The 23,637-nt window shown below is 41.7% G+C and overlaps 1 protein-coding gene across 2 annotated transcripts; it reads right to left on the bottom strand.

Moving 5' to 3' along the window:
* Positions 1-693: 693 nt before the first annotated feature.
* On the bottom strand, positions 694-23,231 carry PRPS1 (phosphoribosyl pyrophosphate synthetase 1). 2 transcript variants are annotated; one of them, NM_001131155.1, is given in 7 exon segments: positions 694-1,781; positions 3,976-4,135; positions 6,398-6,571; positions 9,462-9,586; positions 10,971-11,069; positions 12,474-12,657; positions 22,961-23,196. In NM_001131155.1, coding segments are annotated over 7 exon segments (957 nt in total). In that variant the 5' UTR covers positions 23,083-23,196; the 3' UTR covers positions 694-1,688.
* Positions 23,232-23,637: the final 406 nt, after the last annotated feature.

Below are 23,637 nucleotides of genomic sequence, written 5' to 3'. Positions count from 1 at the left end.
GGCACCGGTGGCTCACGCCTGTAATCCCAGCACTTTGGGAGGCTGAGGCGGGCAGATCACCTGAGGTCAGGAGTTCAAGACCAGCCTGACCAACATGGTGAAACCCTGTCTCTACTAAAAATATAAAATTAGCTGGGCATGGTGGTACTTGCCTGTAAATTCTAGCTACTCAGTAGGCTGAGCAGGAGAATTGCTTGAACCCGGGAGGCGGAGGTTGCAGTGAGCCAAGATTGCGCCATTGCACTCCAGCCTCGGCAACAAGAGCGAAACTCCATTTCAAAAAAAAAAAGAAAGAAAGAAAGTAAATGCCAAACATATGTCAATTACTGATGAATGGAGGGAAATGATCACATTTGGCAAAATTAGTTCAAAATGAATAAATCACAGAAATTCTCCTCCCATAAGAAAATACCTAATTTGGATCTTCAGGAATAAGAACCAGAGATCCACCAGACATTATACATGCTATAATTTAGGTATACTGCACAGAATTACACTCTATCACATTCTCAGTAAACTCCAGACATCTTAGTCTTACCGTTGAATAAAACTGCTGCCAATGTCTTGTCTTGGTTTAACAATGAAGCTAACGTAGTTTGGAAACAAATAAGAGCTATCATTGGACAGCAAGACATCTATCTAAACCAAACCTTTAGCAGAGAGATCAGTACAGATTATGATACAGACCCCAAATCACACAGGTACACACACTTTATTAGTTTCCTCTACAAGACACAATAACATCAATCTTTTTTAACAGGAATCTCAGTTCATTTGAGAGGCCAAATAGATCCAAAGAAGGAAGATGAAAATTAAATACTTAAATTAATCAAAAGGCACTACGATACCACCTAAAACCTACTGCCTCAGTGGCAGTAGGCTAAGGAAGATCAAGCTACAGCACATCATCTAATGTGAATGTTAGCAATTACATAGCAGGAAGCATGTTTGCTTTCCAGAAGACTATGGTACAATGTTCATTTGGGCCCAAGAGGATATTTGGCCAGGAAAGGATCAAGATAGATGAAGGTAAAGCCAAATCGAAAGGGATAGGTACAAAGGAGAATCCAAGCTACATAGTCAAGCAGATGGTGATGGATCAGGCTTCTTCCTCCCAAGAAACATTTGCTGCACTGTACTGCCTCCCCCTTCAACCACCCCCCACCCCCCCACCCAATGTCTGCTCAAGCTGAGCTGCCTGCTCCTGCCTTACAGGGTGCTCAGCTACCAGGACTAGGTTTGGGGTTGCCCAGGGCTCTTGCTATAATTTAGCATAGACCTTGGGGAGAACTGGTCACACATGGGTTGCCTTTGTTGCTAGTTGTTCTCAACAAAGAAAACCCTGAAGCATTCACATGCAAAGTAGTCTGAGCTTCCCCAATCACAGTCAAACACCCTCACACAACATCCTCAAAAGTCTGAAATCTTGCAGCAGCTGAGCTATAGTTAAAGCTGCAAGGCCCACAGAATTATCAAGGAAGCCAGAATGAGATAATGCAGGTAGGAAGTCCCAGCAGTTAATCTCAATCCGTCTTTCCCCAGTTCGGATAAGCTCTAATATACCTGATGTGGGATGTAGAAAGCTACACTGGAGCAAGCCGGGTCTTCTGCTGAATTTGTCATCAAATACCAAGGGGAAACAAGGGTGGGGTGGATTTTATTCTCAAAAAGCCTCAGAAGTTACTCTATTATAAAGGGACATGGCTGAATAGGTAAGAAACGGATTCTCCATTGTGAGTTCTCCTGATGGCTTCCGCAAGGATCATAGAGATGTCAATCACCTAGAAAGGCAAGAAAGGAAATCAGGTTACTATCATATGGTCAGAGATGACTGGCCAATTTGCAGACACTGATGAGCAGCCAGGCAAGTGCCCTTCCTCTTAAAACTGCAACACTGTGCTGTTTGCCTGTCATGAGGCTGCACTCAGCTATTCTTCATAACATTTTTAAGATAGCCACTTAGGGCTGGGCACGGTGGCTCACACCTGTTAATCCCCGCACTTCGGGAGGCCAAGGTGGGCAGATCACTTGAGGCCAGGAGTTGGAGACCAGCCTGGCCAACATGATGAAACCCCGTCTCTACTAAAAATACAAAAATTAACCAAGCATGGTGTGGCACACGCCTGTAATCCTAGCTACTCGGGAGGCTGAGGCATGAGAATTGCTTGAACCCGGTAGGTGGAGGTTGCGGTGAACCAAGATCGTGCCACTGCACTCCGGCCTGGGCAACAGAGCGAGACTCTGTCTCAAAACAACAAAACAAAACAAAACAGCCACTTAGGAAAGAGTCAAAATGCTAATTGAGAAAAAACGCTGACTCTGGTTCATCAAAATGGCTGGGCACTGTGGCTCACGCCTGTAATCCCAGCACTTTGGGAGGCCAAGGTGGGAGGATCACTTGAGCCCAGGAGTTTGAGACCAGCCTGGGCAATATGGTGAAACTCTGTCTCTACAATAAAACAAAAATTAGCCAGGCGTGGTGGTGGTGTATGCCTGTAGTCCCAGCTACTTGGGAGGCTAAGGTAGGAGGATCGCTTGAGCCTGGGAATTCGAGGCTGCAGTGAGTCAAGATCAGGCCACTGCACTCCATTTTGGGCAACAGAGTGAGACCCTGTCTTAAAAAAAAATGGTGGTAGGTTTGCATTTAAAAATCCTTCTGAATAGGCTGGGCGTGGTGGCTCATGCCTGTAATCTCGGCACTTTGGGAGGCCGAGGTGGACGGATCACCTGAGGTCAGGAGTTCGAGACCAGCCTGAGCAACATGGAGAAACCCCATCTCTACTAAAAATACAAAATTAGTTGGGCGTGGTGGCGCATGCCTGTAATCCCAGCTACTTGGGAGGCTGAGGCAGAAGACTCACTTGAACCCGGGAGGCGGAGGTTGCGGTGAGCCGAGATCACGCCATTGCACTCCAGCCTAGGCAACAAGAGCGAAACTCCATCTCAAAAACAAAAAACAAACAAACAAAAAAACCTTATGAATGAAAAAAAAAAAGACTAAGTTGAAAAAAAATCCTTAAGAATGACATCACCTGTAATCTCAGCACTTTGGGTGGCTGACACAGGAGGACAGCTTGAGGCTAGGAGTTTGAGACCAGCCTGGGCAACATAGGGAGACCCTGTCTCTACACATAATATCAAAAAAATTAGCTGGGCATGGTGGTGCATGCCAGCTACTTGGGAGGCTGAGACAGGATGATTGCCTGAGCCTGCAAAGTTGAGGCCGCAGTGAGCTTTGATTGCACACTCCGGCTGGGGCAACAGAGCAAGATCCTATCTCAAAAAAAAAAAAAAAAAAAAAAAAAAGAATGACGATAATCCTCCAATTACACATATTAATTTCAAAAAGCTCATAGATTAATGTGAACATTTTTAATTAAGCAAGGCCTTGTTCTTTAAGTGCAAGAGCACTCAAACTTTAGTGACTAACACTTACTTGGGGAATTACTTTAAAATACTGGTTCCAGGACCTCTGGTTTTATAGGTCTTAGGTGGAGCAAAGGAATCTACATTTTAATAAGAACCTTAGGTCCAGAGCACACTGAGAAACACTAAAGTTGGTAGAAGTGTACAATCAGTTTAAAGGTTTCACATTATATCTACAGGGGCCGATAGTTAAGAGTTAGACAAACACATACTGTAAAGTATGGACTTGAAAACTTTAATTTGCATCAGAATCACTGGGAGAACCTGTTAAAATGTAGAATCTTAGGCTCCATCTTCCAGAGATTCTGAGGTCTAGCAATTTAAACTTTTAAACAGGTGATTTTCCCAAGGCTTGGCAGTTTGAAAAGAAAAAAAAAAAAAGGAAAAGAAACAGGTGATTTTTAACTTTTGGATCACAAATTCTGATGACAAGACTAAATCCTTCAGACCAAAGAAAGATATCTTCAGAATCCAGAGACCTAATTCAACGTAAGTAACCACCTCCTAAACACATAGAAAAGGCTTGTTTTGCACAAATCTCATCCTCACCTGTATTTTGGAGCAATGCTTCATCTTGTCCTCCTGAGGTATGGTATTGGTGACTACTACTGCCTCAAAGCATGCGTTGTTGATGCGAGAAATAGCAGGACCGGAGAAGATTCCATGAGTCAAGATGGCATAAACTCTGGTGGCTCCAGCTGAGAGAAGTCTAGAGGGAAAAAATGTTGATTTGGATTCATCTTACTTGTCATTGCAGAATTTTAGTCAGGAAGGAGCATATTAGCCTGCTTAGGCTTCCACAACAAAATACCATATAAAAAAATAAAAAATAAAAAAATATTATAAGGCACAGTGGGTTAGGGGAAAAATTTTTTTAAGGAAAAGAAAATACCATAGAATGGGTGGCTTAAATAACAGAAACAAATTTTTCACAGTTCTGGAGGCTTAAAGTCCAAGATCAAGGTGCAGACAAAGTAGGTGTCATGCTGAGGCCTCTTCTCTTGTAGGTGGCCACCACCTTGCTGTGTGCTCAGATGACCTCTTTGTGTGTGAGTGTGAGTGTGTGTGTGCATGCATGCGTGCGTATGGGGAAATGCTGGCCAGTTCTCCAGCATTTTCTTCTTGTAAGGGCATTCATCCCATTGTAAGGGCTCTGCCCTAGTGACCTCATCTAATCCTAAATACGTGCCCCTCAAGGTAACTCCAAATACCATCACATTGGGGTTAGGCCTCAACATATATGAATTTGGGGAGGACACAATTCAGTCCATATCGAGAAAGAACTGCGCTAAGAACTTATCTGAATAGGTCTGAGTTAGTGTAAAAGGACTCTGGCACAGACTGCTGCACTTAACAAAATCCACTTCTTCTTCTTTCTGGGCACATAGCTGAACTACATTTCCCAGCCTCCCTCACATAGTTCAGTGTGGCCATGTGGCTTAATTCTGGCTATTAAAATGTGGGCAGACACAATGTACATCAGTTTTTGGTTGGACTTAACAAAAATCTTCCAGGGGTGATCCTCTGTGTCCTTTTCCTTTTCTGGCTGGCCAAAATTGAAATGTCTTCCAAGGTAATCTTGGAAACCCCATGTTAAAGATATAGCACCAAAGATTGAAAGAATCTGAGCTCCTAACTATTGCTTAGAAAAAATGAGTCCAACAAGAACACTTGCATTGGAGTGCGCCATGGACAAGAAGGAAACTATCATGTTAGGGAGTTGATCTGTTATAGCGACTAGTATTCCCTTACTTGTACAAGGATGAAATGGGTTTTATGAATGTTTACTCCAGGATCCCAAACCAAGAATCATTCACCACATTTTTTTTTTAGCACCTATTATGTGCCAGGCACTGTGCAAGGCACAGACACAAGAAAGTTTAAAAAAACCATTCTCAGGGCTGGGTGCTGTGGCTCACAGCTGAAATCCCAGCACTTTGGGAGGCTGAGGTGGGAGAATTGCTTGAGCCCAGGAGTTCAAGGACAGCCTGGACAACATAGTGGGACTCCATCTCTACAAAAAAAAAAAATAATAATAATAAATAATTACCCAGGTGTGGTGGCACTTGCCTGTAGTCCCAGCTACTCAGGAGTCTGAGACAGGAGGATTTCTTGAGCCCAAGATTTCAAGACTGCAGTGAGCTGTAATTGTACTACTACACTCCAGCCTGGGTAACAGAGTGAGACCATGTCTCAAAATAAAAATAAAAGTAAAAATACCATTCTAAGAAACAATACTGCTCATAGTGGCTTGGATTGTTAGTAATGAGGGGCCACTTAAAATCTTAAAGAGTGATGGGATCGAGCCTCAGTTGCAGGAAGATTAGCAAGCATGGAGAGATGGAGTGGGGAGGTGAGAGAACGGTGACTGGCAATGGAGAACAGAGTGGGGAGGCAATTTAGAACACTGTAGGCAAGAGATGACAAGTAATATAAACATTAACCTATCACAGGATTAGAGTGAAAAAAAGAAGTAATAATGAACAAAAATAGCAGCTGGTAAAACAGACAGTCGAGAAGTAAGACCAAGGGTTCCAGCTTAGGTAAAATAAAAATATGAGCATACACGCCTGTCTGCTCAGGATTTTTATTTTAACTCATTAAAACAAAAAACGATCACATGTAGCATACTCAGGGTGATCAAAAAACTTTGGTAATCAGGTGATGGTTGTCAAACATTGTGAATATAGTTAATGTCATGGAATTGTACACTTAAAATAGTTAAAATGGCAAATTGTGTTATATGTAGCTTAGTACAATATAAATTTAAAAAAATAAGAAAATCTGAAAAAAAAAATAAGAGTGCTCAACAATTTCTATGTATTATAATTTAAGCCTTGGGTGATAAAAATCTCACAAAGTTACTTATCCCCTCACTTTGGTTCCAAAAGGAATCAGCAGGCTGAAGACATTCAGACAGCAATTGCTAGCTTTTTCCTTCTAACTACCAGCCCCATCAATCCACACTTACTTGTCAGCTGCATGGCAGATTGTGCCACAAGTGTCAGCCATGTCATCCACAAGGATGGCCACCCGATCCTTCACATCTCCCACAAGCACCATGCGGTCCACTTCATTGGCCTTTTTCCGTTCTTTGTGAATCAAGGCAAAGTCCACATTCAGCCTGTCTGCAATGGAGGTCACTCTGCAAAACAGAGGGTGTTCATATGTATGTGTGGCTTCTAAGACAAAAGAAATGGACTAAAGAGGCTGGGGGCGGTGGCTCACGCCTGTAGTCCCAGCACTTTGGGAGGCTAAGGTGGGCGGATCACAAGGTCAGGAGATAGAGACCATCCTGGCTAACACAGTGAAACCCCATCTCTACTAAAAATACAAAAAATTAGCTGGGCATGGTGGCGGGCACCTGTAGTCCCAGCTACTCGGGAGGCTGAGGCAGGAGAATGGCATGAACCCAGGAGCTGGAGCTTGCAGTGAGCTGAGATCGCGCCACTGCACTCCAGCCTGGGTGACAGAGCGAGACTGTCTCAAAACAAAAAAAAAGAAAAAAAGAAATGGACTAAAGAATGGGCTTGTTTTGGGGAGGAGAATACTCCTTGAAACCAATAGTTCCCAGGGCTGGAAGAAAGAAAGCAACTATAATTGATTGACTTCTCAAAGGCAAATATCACAAACTGGGTTTTATAAACCAATGCCTCCATATCTCAACAGAAGCTTATGAATATACTGATCAAACTTAGATGAGTATTCATTCTGGGTAGAGGACAGACACCCTCACCAGTCCTGGGAAGCAGCATAACGCTAAGACACGCACGTTTATTTAATGGATTGGCAACAGAAGGAATGAGGAAAGAATTAACTAATGCCAGTAGTGCACAGACTGTCCCAATTCCCATCATGGAAGACCTGTGACTGGGGATGTGGTGAGAAGAGAACCTGACTGGCAAGAAAGGAGCAGCATCCAGCATGTTCCAATGCCTGTGCCCTCATCACTTCCCTCAGTGCTGTTGGCAAAACATCCATCAACTGTCACTGTCAACAGTACCTGGACACCAAGCTTGGGAGTTTCTTTCACAATTGCTAGACAGAAAGTTATACCAATTACCCAGACAAGCTAGACATCTCACCATTCGGTCCAAAGTATCTTCTAATCAAAGAGAATTCTTATTTTTCTTATTACAAGAGAAAATAAACCAGACTAGAAGGTGAGATAGAAGACAAATTTGTCTTTTGACAAAGTACCACATAATTCAAACAAAAATCTATTCAGTGTAAGTGACAGTGAGCTGCCCCAGTGGCATGTCTGTCCGTGCTCCACTGTGCCATCTCCATCATTGTGAAGCAGCCTGTGCTAGGGGATTTGTCGTGTTTTTTAATGTAGAACTGAAGAAACTATAGCATTTTGTCCTGTTTCTCTTGTGACTATGGTCACATGAGTTTTTGCTGGTAAGTGAGAACCTGTGACCACATAATAAGGTTTGAACCATAATCTAGGTAACATTTGTACCTTGATCTAAACCAACCATACTCTGTACTCTCCATTACTACTGCATAAGCACATAACATCAATGGTAACCAATTTGCTTGGAATGATTACTTATCCAAGGCAAATGCATGATCAATTAGTTCAAGTATCCCAAACCAACCATACTCAAAGGCCAACAAATTCAGTGACCAACAAAGCATAAAAAGGGCTAGAAAAAGTAACTCTCTACACCTTTTGAGGAGACAACTACTGTACAAATGAATATCACACAGGGATCTCTACCTACTTCCCAAACCCTGCCAAGACAGAAGTGATAGACACTCAATTGGAAAATACTCCATCACTATAAGACAATGATAATGAAAAAAAAAAAAAATCAGGTAGCAGTAAGTTGTCTACTAAAGGCAGTTTTCCTAGACCCACCTTTGGAAAGAAAATCCTGCCTATTTCAAATGTGACTATTTTCTAAGTCCCATAGAAAGATATGAAAATAATGACCGACAAATTAAATATGACAACTACTAGTTGGGGGGATGTTTCTTAGGCTGTCTCTAGCATTACAGATGGTAACTAGCAATTACATGGGACTCACCAACCCATATATCTGGCTGGATAACAGAACTCAAGTTCTCAGCTTATCAGTTCTGTTGAAGTTACTGAAATAAAAGAGGTTGTTGAGAAACAGTCATTGAAGATTTGAATGGCTTTTAGAAAGTTCTGAATTGGCTCTTCCTAATCATCTGTGTTTTGTAGCTCTTCATTCTATTTCCACAACAAGAAGAACATGTGTCACACTTTTGAATGCATTACTAACGAGTAATCCACTAAGGAAATCAAGAGCTCTTACTCTGCACCATGTGAGCTGCAAAGCACAGTTAAATGGCAATCCCTGGCAATCAGTTTGTTTAAAATGTTAACATCTTGGCTTTAAATAAAAATGTCACACTTTACTTTCCTTCCTGCTTAATATTTTAATCCCAAGGATCAAAATGATCTAACCAACAGCATTGTAAGAGGAGTGTAAAAGCGAATTTGTCCACCAATATGTGGTTCAATAGCAGCTGCTATTCATTAGAAAACCACATTTTCTACCCTTCCCAAAAGGTTTATAGCTGTATTGCTAGCTCTGTAGCGCCAAGTTACTCATAAGTTATAGTCAAATCCATAATATGATGATTTAGGACCCCTTTTCTGTCTTGTCTTCTGAGTAGTAACTGAGGACAGTAAAAGAGGAGAGGGTAAAACTATATTCAACCCATGTGCTAGCTACTTACATCCATTCAAAAATACTTAAAAACTGGGGGGAGCGGGGAGGGATAGCATTGGGAGATATACCTAATGCTAGATGACGAGTTAGTGGGTACAGCATACCAGCATGGCACATGTATACACATGTAACTAACCTGCACATTGTGCACATGTACCCTAAAACTTAAAGTATAATAATAATAATAAAGAAAGAAAAATATATATATATAAATAAAAATACAAAAAAAAAAACTGCCACTTGGACAGAAAAACTTCACTTTGTGACACAACCATCTGAAAGATTTTCCCAGTACATTGGGAACAATACTAATTTCAACCATACCTCTTAGCTCCACCAGCATCAGGTGAGACAATAGTGCAGTTCCTCCACTCAGAGATATTCTCCCTTATCCACTTTAGGACAGCCGGCTCTGCATACAAATTGTCTACTGGGATATCAAAAAAGCCCTGTAGAAAGAAGCTGGATCAGTTTTGCTTCACTTTCCTTCTCTTCCATTTATAAGTGGCAAACACAAAGCAGTAACTTGCTCAGAGAATGTCTTACTGCAACATTCAAACTGATGGGAAGGCAGGCCCAGTGTGGTAGATTATAAAAGCCTCCTTGAATCTGGGCTATGTGAGAGAGCCCAGCCAAGATCAGCAAAGCCAGCCCTCAGTCAACCCATGACTGAACATAGGAACATAAGTGAGCCCTTTTAAAGAATGGCTAAGTTCAGACAAAACCATTAAGAACTGCCCAGTCAACATGCAGACTCAGTGAGTTAGTAAATACTGCTTTATGCCACTAAGTGTCAGACTGATTTGTTAAGGAGTAAAAGCTAATGGATAAACCCGTTAGAGATGCTATGGTATATAAACTTAATGGAAGCTACTTATGATAAATAGTCACAATGAATAATTAGAAATCAGGAGATCTGTGTTCTAATTCTAGTTGATACAAATTAGTTGTATTTCTCAATTAAGTCATTCCTTTCCATAAAAGGAGTACAGTCCCTGTCCAATGTACTTCACTGAATTCCCACAAGCTTGAAATGGTAATGATTTGAAAAATCTCTTTGAAAAAATATAAAATAAAAGTGGTATTCCACCCCCCTTACTTTGGGTTTGTGCTGGAAAGTAGGCTCCAATATCTGTGGCTCTAAATTTAAGACCATGAGGCCAGGCATGGTGGCTCATGCCTGTAATCGCAGAACTTTGGGAGGCTGCGGCGGGCAGATCACTTGAGGTCAGGAGTTCGAGACCAGCCTGGCCAACATGGTGAAACCCCATCTCTACTAAAAGTACAAAAAAGTTAGCTGGGCCTGGTGTCAGGTGCCTGTAATCCCAGCTACTTGGGAGGCCAAGGCAGGAGAACCGCTTGAACTGAGGAGGCAGAGGTTGCAGTGAGCCAAGATCGTGCCACTGCACTCCATGAATATTCAAGGGGAATAAGAATGATAATAACAGCTCCTATCTATGAATACCTGTCATGAGCCAGGCATTATAATATGAATTTAATGTTTTATACTCACAATAATGAAAAAGTATATGTTCAGAGAAATTAAGTAACCTTCCCAAGCTTACAAAGCTAGTAAATACCAGAGCCTTTATTCAAAGTAGTTCTGATCCCAAAGCCTATGCTCTTCCCATAAAACTAGACTGCCTCCCTATCTAACCACCTGAAATGACTAAGATCATGAAGTATGCTTAAGGTGAACACATTTAAAATGTTGTTGATATCTAGTTTATTTCAGATGTACTTGGGCATAATTTTTGGCTTCTCTGCGGTCTTCAGCATCATCAGTCCTTTCCTCCCACCTTTCAAACACCAATATTTAGCTTCCACTGATACCTGAATTTGAGAAGCATGTAGGTCCATGGTAATAATATGATCTGCACCTGCTACAGATAGCATATTTGCAACAAGCTTGGCTGAGATTGGCGCCCGGCTCTAAATGGAGGGGAGGAAAGAAAAGAAAAACCAAAAAGCCAATTTGAAAAACAATTCATTTACTCAAGAAACTATTTATTTTGTACCTACTATGTTAAAGGCACTATGGTACCCAGAAATTCATAGAAGGAGACATGGCCATTGACTTTAAGTGGACCATAATTCAGAACAAATATTAAGTGGAACATCACTTTTCCAAATCAGGATACACTTATCAATAAAGAAAATACCTTCCTAACTTTTGTTTTCTTAATGTACACATTTTCAATCCTATTCAAGTGTTTCCAATGCTCAATTATTCAAACTAGGCAGACTTTAAAAAATAATTTTATTAAAATCTCTTTCAACACATACATACGCAAACCTTTAACACCTAACATGTCAAGGTTTGAAGATACATCACAGAATAGATATTATAGTTTCCTTTGTAAATCACATCACTACTTACTCATCTGGAGGTCAACTTTCCAACAACTATGAACTCCTCAAATAAAACATACTTGCTGCACTGTAAAACAGCAAAGTCCATGCATGCCTTTTTTTTTTTTTTTTTTTTTTTGTAGAGACAGAGTCTTGCTCTATCACCCAGGCTGGAGTGCAGTGGCATGATCTCAGCTCACTGCAACCTCCGCCTCCCGGGTTCAAGCAATTCTCCTGCCTCTGCCTCCCGAGTAGCTGGGACTACAGGCACGCAGCACCACGCCCGGCTAATTTCTTTTGTATTTTAGTAGAGATGGAGTTTCACAGTGTTGCCCAGGCTGGTCTCAAAACTCCTGAGCTCAGGCAATCCTCCCGCCTTGGCCTCCCAAAGTGCTAGGATTACAGGCGTGAGCCACCGCACCTGGCCCATGCCCTTTACTTTATACTCTGTTGGAATAAAAATATCTGACCTTCTTCGAGGCATTGTGTGTAAAATTGGGCATTAATTACAATAGACTTGCAAAGTTTTACGTATATGCCTTATCCTCTAATATACCAGGATAAGGTGAGAGATATATATAGTTTATCTATCTATCAGATCAAGTATTCATATAACAGACTTCAAATTTTATGAAGAGGTCACAACTAGGATCCCAATCTTACACTTTGAGAGGATCTACCGTAATTTTAAAACATACTCCAGTACTCCAGAGGAGTTGGTGCTTAGTCTTACTGATACAATTAAAAATACCAGTGAGCTAACTGAAAGTTATATATGTATCATTGTAATAAAATACAGACTACAAATGTGTTGCTTTATACAAACGAATTATATTTCTATTGTTTTGAAGATAGGGTAATACCTAAGAAAAGGTGATTTTTTAAATTCCCCCTAAATATATATTTGATAATTTTGGAATTTATTTGTGATTTGGGGCAAGTGCTCCTGCTTCCTCTGCTCAAAAAATAAGATTCTGCTCCTACCTTATCTTTCTTATCCTGCCGGGCATAAGGGAAGCATGGGATGACTGCAGTAACCCGGCTGGCTGAAGCAATCTTGCAGGCATTAATCATGATCAAAAGCTCCATTAAATTGTCATTGATTTCGCCACAACCACTCTGAACAATGTAGACATCCTCTCCACGTACACTTTCACCAATTTCCACACTACAATGAGGAAAGAAAGACAACATGAAATAGATTTTAAACCACTGTACTGTCAGCCCTCCATATCCATAGGTTCCACATCTATGGATTCAACCAAGTGTGGATTGAAAATATTTGGAGGAAAAATTGCACCTGTATTGAACATGTATAGATTTTTTTCTTTGTCGTTATTTTCTAAATACAGTACAGCAACTATTTACATATTATTTATATTGTATTAAGTATTATAAGTAATCTAGAGATGATTTAAAGTATATGGCAGGGCTGGGCGCAGTGGCTTACGCCTATAATCCCAGCACTTTGGCAGGCCAAGGTGGGTGGATCACTTGAAGTCAGGAGTTCAAGACCAGCCTGGCCAACATGGCGAAACCATGTATCTCTACTAAAAATACAAAAATTAGAAGGGCATGGTGGCAGACGCCTGTAGTCCCAGCTACTTGGGAGGCTGAGGCACGAGAATCGCTGGAACTCAGGAGGCGGAGGTTGCAGTGAGCTGAGATCACACCACTGCACTCCAGCCTGGGCAACAGAGTAAGACTCTGTGTCAAAAATAAAATAAAATAAAATAAAATATATGGGAGGGCCTGGCATGGTGGCTCAGCACTTTGGGGCAGGGGGCAGGGTAGAAGGAGGATCATTTGAGCCCAGGAGTTCAAAACCAGCCTGGGTAATACAGTGAGACCCCATCTCTACAAAAAATAAATAAATAAAAATAAAGTATAAGGGAACATGTGCATAGATTATTTCATATGGCCAGGCGTGATGGCTCACGCCTATAATCCCAGCACTGTGGGAGGCTGAGGTGGGTGGATCAACTGAGGTCAGGAGTTCAAGACCAGCCTAGTCAACATGGTGAAACCCCGTTTCTACTAAAAATAAAAAAATTAGTCAGGGTGTGGTGGCTCACGCCTGTAATCCCAGCACTTTAGGAGGCCGAGATGGGTGGATCACCTGAGGTCAGGAGTTTAAGACCAGCCTGGCCAACATAGTGAAACCCCGTCTCTACTAAAAGTATAAAAATTAGCCGTGCATGGTGGCACACGTCTATAGTCCCAGCTACTCGGGAGGTTGAGGTAGGAGAATCACTTGAACCCGGGAGGCAGAGGTTGCAGTGAGCCGAGATCATGCTACTGCGCTCCAGCCTGGGCAACAGAGTGAGACTCTGTCTCAAAAAAAAAAAAAAAAAAATTAGCTGGGTGTGGTGGCAGGTGCCTGTAGTCCCAGCTACTCAGGAGGCTGAGGCAGGAAAATTGCTTGAACCGGGAGGCAGAGATTACAGTGAGCAGAGATTACAGTGAGCAGAGATCGTGACTCTGCACTCTAGCCTGGGTGACAGAGCAAGACTCCATATCAAAAAACAATATATATATATATATTTATATATTTATATTATACTATTTCATATCTGCAGATTTGGTCTTGGGACCAATCCCCTGTGGATACTGAGGGATGACTTTACTATACTTCTATAGATAATAAGGTCTAAGAAGAACAGCTTCCCTACTAGTATGCTGTGAATGGTTACAGCTACATGTGGATATTGATCACCCAGGCTTCAGGAGATCCTCTGAAGGAGCCTCTATACCAGAAGCAGTTCACTGCCTCAGTTTACTCCAGTGCACTATACGAATATTACCATTTTCTATGGTAATATTTTCTAATATTACCATGTGACAGACATGAAAAAGATGCATGAAATGGTTGGCACATGTTAGTCTAAAGTACTTACAAATAACCGGACCATAATTTTAGCAGGTGGCCTGTATCTCATTTCATATAGGTACATGTGATGTACATAAAATTTGATGCATCACCTATTACTGTTACAGAGACCATAAATAGCAAAAGAAGTAGAAATATCATAAGGAGTGAATCACTACTGTTCTATAATGACACTTTAACAGAAGACAGTACCACCTCTACCGTACTGGCAATTTACCCAGTAAATATTAAATGTTCATATGCTCATCACTGTACTAGGTGCTAGGGAAACAATGGTGAATAAAATGTGGTCCTTGCCCTCATTCTGCGTTAACTGTACTCTGGTCCAATTACTAAGTAACTCCATAGGAATTTACTCTAAGTATGAAGTAGGGCTATATTTTACCACAAAAGTTTCAATGCCCATACTTGGGTCTCTACCAAGAAAAACCTATCATCTAGAAAAAAAAATCACCTCTTCCTGTTCACCAGGTTTAAAAAAAAAATTAAAAAATTTTTAAAAACCACCTTAGTGATACCTCAAACAACACTATATTCTCAATTAATCCTCTAGGTGAAGGAGAGGTGTATGTGTGTATATAGACAAGTAGATCAGAATGGCTGACAATACCTATTGAACAAGAGAAAACTTCAGTTCAAATCAAAAGGCAATACAGTTATTAAATAAAAGATCCATACTTCTATCTCACTCTAAGCACTATCTTCTGTGTGGCTTCAGGAACTACCTACTGTCCTATTTCTGTCAAGATCACTTTTACCCACCCTTCTCTCCCCAAACAAAACTTCAAGGAGAACTCCAAAAGGGACTTATATGAAAACTGGCAGAGGCAATTCTATTGCCAGAAGAAGCTGACATAGGAGATAATTACTTATTTATTCCTGTCTAACCCAAGATGAAAGGGAGCTGGGAGTGGTGGCACATGCCTGTAATCCCAGCTACTCAGGAGGCTGAAGCAGGAGGACTGCTTGAGCCCAGGAGTTCAAGTCTAGCCTGGACAACACAGGAAGACCCTCATCTCAAAAGCAAGAAAAGACAAATGGGGTTAGTTTATGTTGTAAAGCAAGAAAAATAAAAGCAAGTGAAAAAAAATCAAACTAGAAACCAATTAAAATCAGGGAAGCTGAGATTCCTGGCAGCCAGAACAAAAAAGAAAATGCTTAAAAAAGGATAAACCTTTTTTAAGACTGGACGCAGTGGCTCATGCCTGTAATCCCAGCACTTTGGGAGACCAAGGCAGGCAGACTGCCTGAGCTCCCCATTTCGAGACCAACCTTGGCAACATGGCGAAACCCCGTCTCTACCAAAAAACACAAAAATTAGGCGTGGGGACATGCATCTGTAGTCCCAGCTACTCGGGGGGCTGAGGCAGGAGAATCGCTTGAACCTGGGAGGCAGACGTTGCAGTATGCGGAGATGAAGCCGCTGCACTCCAGCTTGGGTGACAGAGCGGGACTCCGTCTCAAACAGAACAAAACAAAACAAAACAAACAGGCAGGGGTCATTTCAAGGGACTTTTGGGACGTTTTCAGTTTTGTTTTTTTTTTTGTGAGACAGAGTCTCGCTCTGTTGCCAGGCTGGAGTGCAGTGGCATGATCTTGGCTCACTGCGACCTCCACCTCCCGGGTTCAAGTGATTCTCCTGCCTCAGCCTCCTGAGTAGCTGGGACTACAGCCGCACGCCATCACACCCAGCTAATTTTTTGTATTTTTAGTAGAGACAGGGTTTCACCATGTTGGCCAGGATGGTCTCGATCTCTTGACCTCGTGATCTGCCCTCCTTGACCTCCCAAAGTGCTGGGATTACAGGTGTGAGCCACCATGCCTGGCTCAGATCTTTCTTTACTACTAGCTCTGCCCTTTGAGAGATTTCAAGCTAAAAGAGTCACTTTTAGGTTTTATGTTAAACAACTCTGTGGTTGGGAGGCAGAGGCAGGAGGATCGCTTGAGCCCAAGAGTTTGAGACCAGCCTGGGTAACATAAAGAGACCTCCTCTCTACAAAACAATTTAAAAATTAGTCAGGCATGGTGGCAAGTGCCTGTGATCGCAGCTACTGGGGAGACTGAGGTGAGAGGATTGCTTCAGCCCAGGAGTTAGGAGCCATGATCATGCCACTGCACTCCAGCCTGGGTGACAGAGTGAGACCCTGTCTCAAAAAAAAAAAAAAAAAAAAAAAAAAAACTCAGAAAATTTTAATCCTGCTCACATTCATCCTCCATATATCAGCTCCTTGACCAAAATATCCATTTCCCTGGAGGAGAATGAAAGTCAGGCAGGCATATTGATTTCCAATCATGTATCAGAAGCCTATGGCTCTTGTTTCAGTCAAGAACACAGAATATCATCTGTGCCCCAAACATTCACTTGCCAGAGTCAGGATGTTTGATTAAAAGTTGGAGAACAAATGAACAAATGTAGTTTGACAATTGATATCAGACAGTATAAGGGACAAGCTATTCCGCTATGTTTTTAAAGCTTTATCATTATCAAGTAAGACCAGAAAACAACATTCTTAGACCACAGCGGCTTATCTCCCTTTACAAATGCCTCAACTATCAGTCAATATAAAAAATACCCACAAAATTGCTATATTGTGCATGATGTTACTCGATATCACTATTTAGAGGTCTCACTCATAAAATTCTTAGGATTTTTTGCCTGGAAGTTTCTAAATAACTTTATGAAAATAAAAACCACATAATCCATTGCATATGCCTTTATCCCTCTGGCTGTCAGGAAGCCAAGGGATACAGTTAAAAAAAAAGTAACACTAGGCTGGGTCGGTGGTTCACACCTGTAATCCCAGCACTTTAGGAGGCCGAGGTGGGCAGATCACCTGAGGTCAGGAGATCGAGACCATCCTGGCTAACATGGTGAAACCCCGTCTCTACTAAAAATACAAAAAAAAAAAAAAATTAGCCATTAGCTGGGCGTGGTGGCAGGCACCTGTAGTCCCAGCTACTCGGGAGGCTGAGGCAGAAGAATGGCGTGAACCCGAGAGGCAGAGCTTGCAGTGAGCCGAGATCGTGCCACTGCACTCCAGCCTGGGAGACAGAGCTAGACTCCATCTCAAAAAATAAATAAATAAATAAATAAATAAAATAAAAAGTAACACTAAACTTTAGAAATTGTTTTATGCCAAATAGTTGCCACAATTACTGTAGTCCATGGTTCTATAAGGCTTCTGATACCTACCTTAACAAACGGTTTGTACTTGTGACTATCAAACATACTTCAAATCCTTTCTTGAAAGCAGGTGAGATATTATTTAAAAATTAAATTATCACTGCTAATTAAAACATCAAAGGCCATCTGATAAATATATAGCTTTAGTAGAGGTGATTATTTTATTTTTTTAATTGTATTTATTTTTTTTGAGACGGAATCTCACTCTGTCACCCAGGCTGGAGTGCAATGGTGTGATCTCTGCTCACTGCAACCTCTGCCTCTCGGGTTCAAGCGATTCTCCTGCCTCAGCCACCCAAGTATCTGGGACTACAGGTGTGTGCCACCACACCCGGCTAATTTTTGTATTTTTAGTAGAGACGGGGTTTTGCCACATTGGCCAGGCTGGTCTCGAACTCCTGACCTCAGGTGATCCGCCTGCCTTGGGCCTCCCAAAGTGCTGGAATTACAGGCGTGAGCCACCGCACCCAGCCGAGGTGATTATTTTAAAAATATACATATTCTAACATCACATAAGGCTTGAATAATAATTTTTTATAAATCACTTATCAAACAAAAAATAAAAATAAATAAAAATCACTTATCAGCTTACCACCCAATACAGTCGCTAGTACCATTTTTGTTATTATATCACTTAATAATCAACCAACAGCTCAGCTATTTCTCAAAGCCAAACTTTTTTTTTTTTTTTGAGACGGAGTCTCGCTCCGTCGCCCAGGCTGGAGTGCAGTGGCAGGATCTCGGCTCACTGCAAGCTCCGCCTCCCGGGTTCACACCATTCTCCTGCCTCAGCCTCCCGAGCAGCTGGGACTACAGGCGCCTGCCACCATGCCCAGCTAATTTTTTGTATTTTTAGTAGAGACGGGGTTTCACCGTGTTAGCCAGGATGGTCTCGATCTCCTGACCTTGTGATCCACCCGCCTCGGCCTCCCAAAGTGCTGGGATTACAGGCATGAGCCACCGCACCTGGCTCAAACTTTTTAAAATTAAAAGCTACCTTCAGCATAGAAGGGTGTTTGTTATAAGGCATGTATCTAATAACTTGAAAAGGTTATTTAACTGTTTAAAAAATGTGGGGCTTTTGAAAAGATCTTACAAAAAATGAAATAAAAGTAGAGAAACTTAGAAAGAAAATACATAAATAAAATAAGGTGGTGCAAGTAAACTAGGTGATACCGCCTTGTTTTAATGTGTATAATTCTAATTTCACTTATTAAGACCAATCTTTCCCTATAGTAGTACTATAACATACAGACTTTGTTTGACAAAGTCTTAAAAAGTCCGTGAATTGCACTCCGATTATACAGCTTGGTTCAACAAGTCCTCTAAAAATCTTAACCTTATTCTTATGGTTTCTTCTAAGTTATGGCAGTGATTGAGAAGAACACTTGTGCCTAAAACCTGTTTGCTCCTAACATAATCTATTAAGTGGAAAAATCTAGTTCAGCAATTTAGAGAGTAATACTCCTTGTTCTCTCCCTCTAGTTAATGGAGTGTTCTCCAAATGGCTTTGGGCCAATCATTCTCTCAGCTGTTTTGGTGAGGCCAGAAGACTGGCTGTGTCTATCCAATGAGTGAGAAAACTAGCTTCTCAGACTGGCTGTGTCTATCCAATGAGTGAGAAAACTAGCTTCTCTTTTCCCTTTCCTTTAAGGTCAGGCATAAGTGTATCCAATTGAAATGGAATGTCAGGAAACACCAAAAGTGAATCTAAAAGGTGGATAGTATTCTTAAGAAAATCTGAAGAATTTAGATTATGAAGATATTGGCATGTGCAAAATACATGGGATAAACTAACCACAACCAGAAGATACAGTTCTCAGGAAAACCTTAGGCAACCAAAGTTCAAGTCTTCCTCCTCTCAGCTAGTACAGAATAGCCAAATAAACCAAAGTTATTTACAAATATTGAAAAGAGAATAGAGTCAAAATTTTAGAATATCTAAAAGTTTTTAAGCCAGGTGAGAGATCTTGTCAGCAAAAATTTAAAGGAACAATAATACCCAGAGCTGGGCAAGTTACTCTGCATCTTACTGTAGTTCCCTTATCTGTAAAACAGGGATAGTAACAGTTATTCCTCATAGCAGTTTTGAGGGGATTAAACACAATGTATACTAAATGCTTAGCATGGAAACTAGCACATCTTAGGCATTCACTATACATTAAATATTATGGCAGGGCACGGTAGCTCACACCTATAATCCCAGCACTTTGGGAAGCCAAGGTGCGGAGGATCACCTAGGTCAGGAGTTTGAAACCAACCTGGCCAACATGGTGAAACCCCGTCTCTACTAAAAATACAAAATATTAGCCGGGTGTGGTGGCACATGCCTGTAATCTCAGCTACTCGGGAGGCTGAGGCAGGAGAACTGCTTGAACCTGGGTGGCGGAGGTTGCAGTGAGCTGAGATCACACCACTGCACTCCTGGGCAATAAGAGTGAAACTCTGCCTCAAAAAATAAATACATAAATAAATATTATTAATATTGTATTATTGCTGATGAGATTGGTTCAACTTTTCTGGGGAATAATTTGGCAACAGGTATCAAAAGCATGAAAAATGGTATCTACCCTTTAACTTAATAATTACCTTCCTAGGGATTTATTCTAAGGAAATAATCAGAAATGGCCAAAGATTTATGTTCATGGATTTTTATATAAAAGCATTAGATCAAAAACTGGAAATGTCCAATAAGAATTTGGTTATATAAAATTATGGCATAACCATAAGGTAAGACTATATAGCTATTTAAAATTACATGAACTAGCCCACCTCAGTGGTGCATGCCTGTATTCTCAACTACTTGAGAGGCAGAGGCAGGCAGATCACTTGAGCCCGTGAGTTTGAGGATGCAGTGTGCTATGATTGTGCCTGTGAGTAGCTATTGGACTCCAGCCTGGGCAACATAGTGAGACCTCATCTCTAAAAAATAAATTAAAATCTTTAATAATAAAAAAATAAAATCATATATACTAAAGGGAGAAACTGTTCAAAATATATTGCTAAGTGAAGAGAGCTATAAATATATTAAACATTCTTGAAAAAGTGTATCTTACACAAATATCTGGGAGGTCAGAAATGATAATGTGACATTTATGTCAGGTGGTGGAATTAAGAGGTATATCTTCTCCCTTCCGTGTTCTACATTTTCCACATTTTCTGCAATATTATCACCAGCCCTTCTTGTCAACATTTACTGTTGTACTTATTGTGTTTTGGACAAGATCCTAAGAACTTTACTTCTATCTCATTTAATCCTCATAACAAAAGTATGGGTAGGTACTACTTTACAGATTAGATTATTGGGGCAAAGAAAGGTTAAGGATTCAGATCCAAGTTCTCTGATTTCAGCACTTTTAACACCCACCCCCTCCGTGTGTGTGTGTGTGTGTGTGTGTGTGTGTGTGTGTGTGTTTCCTAAATAACTAGACAGCCAAGGATGATCCTTATGTTAGAAGAAAAGCTACTCTGCTCAAGAGAGCATCAACCAAGAGTCACCTGGGGCAGCAGTTATAGGGAGCAGTTACCATTTCTTCAGTATAGGAAAAACAAAGATGGGGGAACTCCATTAAAAAAAAAATGTGATCATGTTCAATGAAGATTTCAGAATATCTAGGAAACAAGAAGCTAATGATTAAGCCAGAAACAAGAAAATCTAACCAGTCAGCAATTATCCATGTTGGACTTAATAGAAATCAATCACTAGAAAACTAAGTTGTCCTCCCCCTCTCCTCTCCCAATATAGCCTCAGGTTCTGGGATGCTGCATTATGCAGAGGGCAGAAGGATTAACACCAGGAGAAAATAAAGCTTTCATGCCTTCACATTTTTCCTAGACGCATAGGAAAAGGATTAAATATCCACAGGGGCCAAAGAAAATCTCTAAATGAAAAACATTCTTGTCCCCTAACTATATTGCCAATCACAAAGTCTAGTCCTGTTTTGTATTCTTTATTAAGGCCCATGAGCCATAATGGTTTGGAAAAATCTAAAGACAGCAGTTTGTAAGCCTCTTTTAACTAAGGTATTGCCTGGTTACAGATGGCAATGTTTACACTATCATTTGCATCACAATCAGTAGCACAATAATTCGGGAAGAAGCTGTCCATTATCGATGACATTATCAGCTGGGTCTAAAAGAGATAAAGCGAGTTAAACTTGGAAATCACTCCAAAGAAAGCAAAAAAGTAAGCAAAAACATTTAGGAAAAAATATTCGAAATATTCTTATCTGATTATTAGGTGAAAACTTTCCCCTTAACAGATCTGTAAGATTGTGGGCAGGGCTCTGATTTAATCGATAGGGTAACAATAAAATACAAATTACACCTATCAGAAACTAAAGATCCCACACTTAGGTGGAAGGGGCACTGAAATAATCAGGTAACCAAGTCATCTCTAAAACAGTCCCGTGGTGCCGGTAGAGGGTGTAAGTCGGAGTCGACGAAGCAAGTTTTACTGGCAAAGCAATGGAAAAAATGCAATTGCAATGCACTGTCCAATGCTGGTCTTCCACTACATTACCTGTCCTCAATTATCTTTAACATTCAGGTATAAAATTGCTTCCTAAATTCCCTACGCAGAGCTTAAAGAAGGAGCCAAGTCCAGGATGGACTCGGTTACTGAAAAATACGCTTTTGCATTATCTGTACCACTAGCTGCACTGGGGAAGGTCAAACATTCCAGAATTGAGATTTCCAGGATTTTTTGGATGGCTCAAGCTGAGATGCTGGCTATCAAGGATGCAGAGTCAACGCATCACTTTAACAAATCAACTAGATTTATGGCTCCAATTACTCAGGTAGATGATTCATAAGATGAGAAAAGCCAACGCTTGCTGATCTAAGGGAAGTCGTAATAATTTTGGCGCCTGCAGTACATAATGTCAGTTTCCCTCAACACCAAGCCGAACGGACCAACACCATTTCGAATCAAAGAGCTGCTTATTGGACTCTAGGAAAAGAAAGACCAGGAGAGCTCAGTACGCAGGTAGGCTCTCTAAATGCAAGCTAGTCTAAGAGCTGAAGCAACCCAGTCCAGCCTGGGTGGCTCAACAGCAAAGCCAAGCCACGTGTCCCTACCGCCCTGGCTAAGCGTCGGTCCCCTCTCGTCGCTCTATGCAGCCACTATCTATTGGGTCCCCCAGCCCTTGCCCTCAAACGCATAAGCTTCGCCTCACACTCCATCTTTTGACTCCACCCCACCGCACGGTAAGAATGAACGTGACCCTCCCGCGAGAGGTAAAATAACGGAAACAGCCCGTGGGGTAGGCTAGTCACAGAGCTGCACCCTCTCCCCCCATCCCCCAGTCTGTTTGAGCTCAAGCGGCGACCCCATTCCTCCTATCCTCCGCCGCCTGGGCAGGTGAGGTCTAGTCGGGGTCCCAACTTGGTCCTTACCAGGTCTCCTGGTTGCTGAATTTCTTAGTCACCACCTTGCCTAGCTCCAGGCCCAGGCGGTCAGCAATTTTCTGAGATAAATCCTGGTGGGAACTGCCGCTGAAGATTTTGATATTCGGCATCCTGGCCAACTACCCTAAGCACTCCGCTAAGCGATCACGGCTGCTGCAGAGACCGAAACCGAAGTCGGCCAGAGACTCAATACTAAGCGCTTTGCGTTGCTACTCCGCCATCTTACATTCCCGCCCGGCGCGCGGCTCTAAATTACCCAGAGCGGCGGAGGTGGGGTCAGCGGCGAAGTCCACACCCCGCTGGCAACGATTAGCTAAGAGGGAGCGAAGGGCGGGGTTTGGTCCTCGCTGTAGCCCTGCCTCTTTCCGATTCTCTCAGGTATTGGGTGAAGAGCATGAACGGGGGCGAGACTAACCCATAGCCCGGCCCCCTGTAGCTAGGCGGTCGGGGACAGGAGACGTTGGACTAGGGGTGGAGGGATGCTGGTGACGTCTGGGGCCAGATCGTTCCCGCTAGCGGGAAATCAACCATGCCTGCTTTTTTATTTCCCCTCCCTCAGCGCAGGAAAGTAAGTCTGGCTCTGGTTTACAGTTTCCTTTAAGAAAATCTGTTTATCAGGATGACAGCCACGAGTTTGCATGTTTCTGAACACATTTTTTATCTCT

This window comes from Pongo abelii, chromosome X (assembly GCF_028885655.2).
Source record: "Pongo abelii isolate AG06213 chromosome X, NHGRI_mPonAbe1-v2.0_pri, whole genome shotgun sequence".
NCBI classification, from domain to species: Eukaryota; Metazoa; Chordata; class Mammalia; order Primates; family Hominidae; genus Pongo; species Pongo abelii.
Note: the sequence above shows the minus strand (reverse complement) of the source record. Positions and strands in the feature narration are given on the sequence as shown.

Excerpts from the sequence above, each read along its gene's own strand:
- PRPS1 (XM_063720970.1), bottom strand. The coding sequence starts at position 23,082 with ATGCCGAATATCAAAATCTTCAGCGGCAGTTCCCACCAGGATTTATCT. Across the intron at positions 12,658-22,960 it reads TTCAGCAACCAGGAGACCTG|TGTGGAAATTGGTGAAAGTG; the intron begins GTAAGGACCAAG and ends TCCTCATTGTAG. Across the intron at positions 4,136-6,397 it reads ATCTGCCATGCAGCTGACAA|ACTTCTCTCAGCTGGAGCCA; the intron begins GTAAGTGTGGAT and ends TTTTCCCTCTAG.